Source organism: Camponotus vicinus, unplaced genomic scaffold (genome assembly GCF_025532165.1).
Source record: "Camponotus vicinus isolate PSW18456_S1 unplaced genomic scaffold, iyCamVici1.0 SCAF_8, whole genome shotgun sequence".
Classification (NCBI taxonomy): Eukaryota; Metazoa; Arthropoda; class Insecta; order Hymenoptera; family Formicidae; genus Camponotus; species Camponotus vicinus.
The window spans coordinates 858354-867500 of NW_028141980.1; the positions used below are offsets into that span (position 1 = coordinate 858354).

Below are 9147 nucleotides of genomic sequence, written 5' to 3' on the forward strand. Positions count from 1 at the left end.
ATTTTACATAATTTTCGGACATCATGTACGTTTTACAAAATAAGAATTTCTACCATATTCATTCATTCATATGTCGTAAATGAAACACGTGAGTGCGGGAGGTCTGCCTCTTTCCCTACATTTCCGTCTTAAAAAAATTCCCATTTTGTACAATACGAAAGCTCGATGCAATTTAGATTGTATAATATAACTCAAATCCAATTTTAATTGTAAGACAGAAATATAAATTTGGATTCGATTAAGTTATTTCCATACTTCACTTATTTTACAGAAGTGAAGTCTTCTTATGGGGAGGGGGGGGGCGGAATCCACTGTGTCGCAATTTCAGTTATGTAAACATTGTTTCAAAATTAATGTGTGCTTTTTACTGCGTTGGCTTTTATTACTTCTTGTTTTTAATTTTTTATATTTGAAATTATCAGAGATTTTTTTTACTAATTTTGTTTAAATTTTTTTTTCATTTTAATAACTTTTTAATAAGCGACGCTTAAAATCTTTTGATGACTTATGCAGAACAATGGTCTTGATAACATCTTGATATCAAGAATATTAAAATCGGTGAGATCGCCCGTAATGTGCATAATTATCCAAATTAAATTATATAACATAATGATTAATATTTATTATTTTCATTTTCAGATACCCAATGAAATGCTAAGCTAATTGGAAAATAAGCTAAATGTAATATTGAATTGAATTTGGCTTAATTATTTAAACTTTGATATAAATTGAACTGGCTTTGACTTAATTTGAAATTAGTTTTGACTTGGATTGAAATTGACTTTAACTTGGATTGAAATTGGCTTTAATTTGAATTGAAATTGGCTTAGATTGAAATTCACTTTGACTTGAATTGAAATTGGTTTTAATTTGGATTGAAATTAGTCTTGATTTGGATTGAAATTGGCTTTAACTTGGATTGAAATTGGCTTTGATTTGATTTGAAATTGGTTTGGATTGAAATTGACTTTGACTTGGATTGAAAATAGTTTTGATTTGGATAGAAATTACCTTTGATTTGGATTGAAACTGGGTTTGACTTGCATTGAAATTGGAATAGTTTTGAATTGGACTAAAATTTGCTTTAACTTGGATTGAAATCGGTTTTAACATGAATTGAAGTTGATTTTTACTTGGGTTGAAATTGGTTTAAATTGAAATTGACTTCAATTTATTATTAATTAATTTATTTATTAATTGAAATTAGCATTGACTTGGATTGAAATTGGATTGGATTTGAATTATTGAATTGAAATTTATTTTGATTTAAATTGTTGAATTAAAATTAATTTTTATTAAGTTAATGGACTGAAATTAAATATCTTTAATTTTTAAATTAATGTCAAATTGAAATATAATTAAATTAATTTGATAATAATTAATAATTATATAAATATACTAAATTGTTAAATTAAATTAATATTGAATTAATTGATATTTAATTGAATTAATATTTAATTAATTTGATATTGATTTAAATTTATATATTTAATAAATTTAAGATTACATTAAATTCATATTATATTAAATTAATTTTAAGCGGAATTAAAAATAAATTGAATTATTATTAAGTTACATTATTATATTAATGTATGTTTATATTGTAACTAAATTATTAATTATTTAATTATTTTCTTATTTATTATTTACAAATTAAATTTCATATGTTAAAAATTAAATTTTATAATTTTCAATTAATTAAATTTTATCATTTTTAATTAATTAAAACTATTCTATATATTTTTACAAACGCGTGTGAAAAAATTTATTATTATCATTTTTATACATTTTTAATTGAAATTGTTTAAATAATAATTATGCTTTGAAGAAAGATAGTCCGAGTATGGATCCATACGATAGTAGTTGGTTGAAGAAGAAGAGACATATCAATATAACAAACGAGAAAAAAAGGCAAAACAACAGGCTGAGAGACGGAAAGTAAAGCTAATGATGTTTAAGAAAGATTCTCAATCTTTGTCAAATATCGGTGAAATTTGTTCAAATATAACGCAAATTTCTACAAATTCTTTGAAAAATATAGTAATAGATTCTCATTTTTCCACTTCACTTATAAAAATAATATATTCAGCAAATGAAACAGTTACCACTACTTCGCAGGCGATAGATACATCGACCATTACAAATGTTTCTATGATAAAAAATAGTAATGAAGTTAGTGTGATAAATGATGGTATAAAATTGTTAAATATTAATGATAATATTAAAATAATTCGAAATGTTTCAAACTCAACTATGAAAACTTCATTAAATAACAATATTATTTCTTTAATACCTAGCACATCAAATAAATTGATAAATTTAGATGCTAATAGATTCGATGATTCAATTGTTTTGCAAGAAGTACCATCACAAAGCACTGTAATATATGATAAAACAGTAAAATTAAAATCAATATTTTCTAATATACTTGAAAAAGATAGAAAACTAAAATGGATTGAAAGAACTCAAGCTTTAGAAAAAGGATACGCAGACATTGATATATCTCATATTAATCAATTAGAAAATATTATGAAACATTATATAAGAGAAATGAATTTATGTTGTGAGCATTGTGGTGCTAAACATTTTAATTCTGAAAAAGTAGCTAATAAAGGTAATTCGTTTAACGATTGTTGTAGTCATGGGACTGTAGAGTTAAATCCTTTACCTCAATTTCCGCATGAACTGTTTACTGAAAATCATCCAAAATCAAAACATTTTTACAATCGTATTCGTGCATATAATAATGCATTTTCATTCGCGTCGTTTAATGCGAACATGTCAGATTTTAATGCACAAAAATCTGGATCTTATTATTTTAAAATTCAAGGACAAATCTATTATCAAATTAATACCGCGTTGTATCCTGCAGCTAACGAAATGCCAAGTTATGGTCAACTCTTTATCGTGGATAATAATGAAGCGACAGAGTGTCGGTTACATCGAAATTCGAATCTCGATGAAGAAATTTTAAATTCAATAGATAATATGATGCGTACAAATAACATTTTCGCAAAATCTTATCGAATGATACACGAAGAAATTCAAATACAACAACAAACTGAAAATAACAATGTACGTGAATTACAATTAAGATTTTTGACAAAAAAGGGCATCGATCGTGGCCGATATAATGTGCAAAAGGTAAATGAAGTAACAGCTGTTTTTTCTACTACGGCAGATGGTGAAATTCCGGAAACTTACGTGACAATTTATAACAAAAGTAATAAAACACTACAACAAGTCAGTACAATGGATCCAAATGTAGAACCATGGATTTATCCATTATATTATCCATACGGTAATCAAGGTTGGCATAATAATTTACAACGTAAAAGTAGTAGTAAACGAATAAGTAGAGCTGCATACGTAAAATATCGAATAGCTATACGCGATAATTTTAATATATTTATCATGGGAACACGATTATTTCAGCAATGGCTTGTAGATAGTTATGTAAAAATTGAAAAGGATCGAATTAATTATTGTAAACAAAATCAAAAACAATTACGAAACTTATCACCCGTGCAGAAATTTGTTAGGGACGTCCTTACATACCATGGCCCCGATCATTATTTATTAGGGATGCCTTAAAAAAGATTTCCTTATTTTAACCTGATGAGATCCCGATTATTATTTATTATGGATATCATAAAAAAGGTTTCCTTATTTTTCTCTGATGAGAATTTGATAAGGATGTTTTGACTTTATAAATACTTATTTATTAGGGTTAACTTATAAGGGCCAGGAAAGGATTTATAAAGGATATATCACATAAGAAAAATAAAGGTTTCCTTATTTTTGTCTAATGAGGCCCTTATCAGGATTTGATAAGGATGTTTTGACTTTATAAATACTTATTTATTAGGGTTAATTTATAAGGGCCAGAAAAGGATTTATGAAGGATATATCACATAAGAAAAATAAAAAATTCCTTATTTTTGTCTAATGAGGCCCTTATCAGGATTTGATAAGGATGTTTTGGAAAGGATTTATGAAGGATATCACATAAGAAAAATAAGGATTCAATAACGCCTACTTTGTAGGGCATGATAAGGCCTTTTTATTTAAATTTTATTTATTTTATAATAAGGTTTACTTACTAATTATAAGCTTAGAATTATTTTCTATTATGTGTGATTAAGATTGTAAATGGAGTAAGGGCATAACAAAGAAAGTATTCTTTTTCTGTAATTCAATAGGAAATTGTAAACGAAGTAATTTGTAAGATATATACATTAAAGGGTATTTAGCAATACCCTTTATCAGGTTCCATAGAAAGTTGCCATGTTTTAAGTATCTTTGACTTACAAGGGAATTTATATAATAATTTTTTTTTCTTCTATATTTCCCCTTCAATAGTTAAATTCAAAAGCGAGCCATCGTCTTTATCAAAATGCATAGATTTTATTTCCATGATTATATCATTATTTAATAGTACCATATTATCTTTTTTTTTTCATTGTTATCGTCATAAAATTCCATTGAATCTGTTTTACATAAACATTATTATTTTCAACTTTTTTTTTTAATATTTTATTAGAAATGATGGATAGCTTTTTACTCGTAACTGTATTTTTCTCGTACAATCTGCGGCATATTTGTGACAAAGATTTATTAGGAGTACGAAGCATACGTTTAATCTCGCCAAGAGTACTTTCAAAAGGAAAGCAACTTATTCTGCTTAAAGAGCAATTAAAATTTATTACATCATCAGCCACGTGTAACAAGTTATGCATATTCATAACTTGGGATTGTGGTTCATACAGATGTGGTAATAAGAGAACAAATTTTTGAAGATACTTTTGTGCTGTGCTATTATGTGTTAGTGCAAGTTCTTTACTGCAGAGGATTCTGCATGCGACATGCAGTAATAAAAAAATGATCATATAATTTTTGTGGAAGTATATTTTTTAAGACAATAGGGACACAGTACAATAAGAAGAATCGGAATTCAGTTGCTTTCCATTTTAAATAATCAAATATTGCTCTTGGCTTCCGTTGGAATTCAACAGGCATCTGTATGTTAAAAGACAAAAGTCTTCGTGAAATCTGTTTTTTGCCATGAACTCAATCTGATTTTTAATGAGCCTTTCATCCAAAAATTAATTAATTTTTTCATCATCCCATTAAAAAATAAATGCATATGATCTAATACAAATATTTTTGTTAAATCTATTTCAGGAATTATGTTGAGTAAAATTATATTATATTGGTCAAATATCAATATGATGTTCAGAATCTGCTTGCGTATTAAATGATTGTTTTGTACGAATTATATGTTCTACACCCGGATAAATTATTTATTTTAGAACTTTTGCCTATTCTAAGCAGTTCACCTGGAATTGTACAACATTCGCAAGCACTATAGCCGCCGTGACCTTTAGTACATTTTAAAAACGTCCGAGCTGGTGTATCACAAATAAATGCCATTAATTGAACTTTATATGTCATTTCTCCAATTACAATTCCATTAGTGTGTAATTCATTAATTTCATTTATGAACGGGTTAAGAAATTTTTCAACAAATTTAGGTTTACTTTTTCCGCAATAGATACAGACAATAAAGGGTTTGTACACGTCCAAATGATAATAAATCTTACAAAGAATTGGCCAGAAAGATGTGCTTCCAGACCCAGATAAAGGCATACCATCTACGTTGATCAAAAGTCTAATCACATCATCTTGATAGAATTCGCTGTCTATAATTTCTTGCAATTTTGTCCTTATACCAAAATATACAAATTGTCCATTTTGATGTACATTGTCATTATCTTTCATATCTACAATTTCATATTCAGTTTCAGATGTCCGTAAGAATGTTGTGGATGAATGTGGTAAAGCAGTTATTAAATTCTTTCGTAGTATAGCCAAAAGTTTATCCAGATGATTATGCTGGATGTTACATTCTATGGCCCAAGAACGTAGTTCGTCAATCTCAGAATTTTGTGGTTCGTCAATCTCAGAATTTTGTGGTTCGTCAGTCTCAGAATTTTGTGATTCTAGTGAACTTGTTCCTGTGTTCGCGCACACTGTCTCTAATATTTCGGAATAAGTCTCCGGACTATCATGTATAATTGTATTTTCGTGCCGAAAACTTCTTTGGTTATTTTCCAATGTTGCAATAACAGAATTGCTTATTTCTGAAATAATTTTATTTGTTACATTTTCGTAAATTCCAATGTTTTATTTAGATTAAATAATTTATGCTATATATGAATAAAAAAACATGTTATGTCCTGTTTACATATAAGAAAATATCAATAAACATTTACCATTTTTATTTCTTTCTGAGTTCGACAGATAATCTTCTAAGTTACTTCATCTGGCAGTTATTTCATTAACATATTTAATTTCTTTTTTCCGCGCCGTTTGCAGTGCTCGATGTTTTCGAACACGGTATTGAGAGTTCTTACTCATTGTTTATCTTTTTTCTTTTGATTGTGATATTATTATTTAAGTAATCTCAATAAAAAAAATATTACATGGATTATCACACATGAAGAGAATGTAAAACTGTAATAGATATGTTTTTTAAAATGTTTTCCGCACTTATCGTATGCGCCTCAGCAATAAGGTGCTGTAGCACTTAATTGGTTACGTTTTATTGGCTGCGTTCGTTTCGACGCTTTCAGCGCTGTAAGCATCAGTCTGTCTTCGTTTAATATCAAATATCAAACGAAGATACAGCGATTCTTTCAGTGTTAAAAGCGTCAAACGCAGCCTTCATTTGGCGGGAAACAAACATGTAGTGAAAAACAAAATAACGCTCACGTCGACGCGTCCTCAAGTCACATAACCAATGCATTATTGCATTGTGGCTATCGTGGCTATCCATGCATGTTAGCCGAGTAGATGATAGTACTATTTTGAAGTGAAATACTCGTAAGAAAGTAACGTTGGAAACAATAGTAAGTACCATTTTTTCCTTCAATGTGTGTTATAAATATTAAGAACTGTTAAGAATAATAGGAAAGTGTGTGCAGAATAATAACCTATAAATATGAACTTATATGTACGACGTCTTTTTTGTTACAACTGTTTAATATAAAAGTGCGTACAAATTATCGAGCAAAATTGCGAGCCGAACCTCGGCCGTGTTCCGAAATTGCTGCCAGTTTACTGCCAGCACTGAAAATATATAATATACGTAACGTGCACTATAGAATTTGCAGTACTGGCAGTAATTTCGGAACACGGCCCTCGTTGCGAGCTTCGAGCCGAATTTCTTCAAAGGAGCTGAAAGGGCGATGGAGATTTGGCTCGATAATGTACATGCTCGGCTCGCGACGAGATTCGGCTCGCGATTTTGTTCGATAATCTGGACGCACCGTAACAGTACTTCAATTTCTTTGTCTTTTACACGTTTTAGTGAGTGCTAAAAAGTATCAAATCATAGAATTTATTAACGACGATAAAGAAGACGATAATATTTCTATTGATTATGTTCCGTCAAAATGGGTGACATATGATGAAAAATTGCATACATGCGTAGCGAAGTTTATGCCTCCTCCTTATAATAAAAAAAACAAAAGCCAAGTTGAAGTAACAGTTTTATTACAGCAAAATATGATGCACCAGAAGACTGGCCTTGCTATCCAGTATATTTAAGAGGTCACGCAGGTAAATACACACATTATTATAATACTAAGAAATGTCTTTTTTTTTAAATAAAACAAAATAATTCAAACAATATACTAATATTATTATATTAATTCCAGACACATCCACAGAAGCGCAAAAGAAAATATCAAAAATTCTTAAAAATAAAAAATCATATGCTTACTCTACAGAAAATGAAATACATGCAAAAGAGATATCAGCTCATAACACTAAATACTTCCAAGAAAAATCAAAGAAAAAACATGAGGATGTCATTGAAAAAATATTATATGAAAAAGAAACTGAAAATATACACGGTTCCGATTTTGCAAATGACAATTCTTCAGAGTTGGGTAAGTTAATATTTTTTTTAAAAGTTAGATTACTCAAAATAATTGTAATATGAATCATCAAATAAATTTAATATTTTATTTGTAAATTAAGTTTACATGAAATAACAAAGAAATATTGTTTTTTATGCATTTTTTCTTTCATAATCCTTTCCTTTTAGACACACACACACACACACACACACACACATAAATTTTTAACTTAGGAAAAAAGTTAACAAGTTAAAGTTTGTGTCTTAAAAATAACTGGTTGAAATTAAAAGTAATTCATTTAAAATTAACTAAGTTAAGTTAAAAGTTATTAACTTTTTAATTTTATTAATAACTTAATTTTTTAACTAGTTATTATTATTACCCAACCTTGCATTTTTTCATATGTACAGTCGTAATCAGAACGAGTTTATATAGAATGTGTAACATATCTTACATAAATTCGCTAGGGGAAAAAAAAATGTCGCAACCTCACTGACCACGACTGTACATTAATCAATATGGTGTTTTAATTACATTACAATTTATTAATATTTTTCACATATTCTTGTACATTTTATTTATTTTTTACTCTGTTGCAGCTAATAATGAAGATCAATTTATAAGTGATAAACGTATCGAAATAAAAGAAAAAGAAATCACACAAAGAGAATCAGACAAAAAGAAGAAATATTGTAAGGAACACAGACACACACAACGTACTCAACTGGATACTAATGTAAGTATACTTATCAAATCCAGTACAAAATGTACATCAAGTTTACGTGTTCAGACTCAAATACATTTTATTGTTAAAATAACTTTAACATTATACTTTTTGTGTTTTTAATAGTTACATTTATTTAAGTTTTATTTTTTTATAAACTTGAAGGTTTCTGTATAATTTTTCCTGCAGATTATTCGCAAACACCTTTTTAGTGATAAAAATCCATAATGCATTAGCAAGCACTACTGCGTAATCATTGCGCATCGTCGACGATGTTTACATCATATTATCGCTGATATTGACTGGTTTTTTATTTTTGTACAAATTTAAATCATTGTGTGTACACTGTGGACAATTTATCTTATTTTAATTGAATTACAATTGTTTAAAAAAAGAAAAAGTTAAAAAAAGATATGCGAATAATCTCCAAAAAATTATACAAAAATTCAAGCTTATAAAAAATATAAAACTTAAATAACAAAAATTTGTGACTGTTAA

At 28.0% G+C, this 9147-nt stretch overlaps 1 protein-coding gene across 1 annotated transcript in view; it reads left to right on the forward strand.

Moving 5' to 3' along the window:
* Nucleotides 1-7457: 7457 nt before the first annotated feature.
* The window catches only part of LOC145975926 (uncharacterized), a 27401-nt gene continuing 25711 nt past the window's right edge, over nt 7458-9147 (forward strand). The window contains exons 1-4 of the mRNA XM_083106693.1: nt 7458-7461; nt 7564-7623; nt 7722-7955; nt 8525-8661. Of these exons, the coding sequence (XP_082962819.1) occupies nt 7458-7461; nt 7564-7623; nt 7722-7955; nt 8525-8661 (435 nt within the window). The remainder of the gene's footprint in view (nt 7462-7563; nt 7624-7721; nt 7956-8524; nt 8662-9147) is intronic.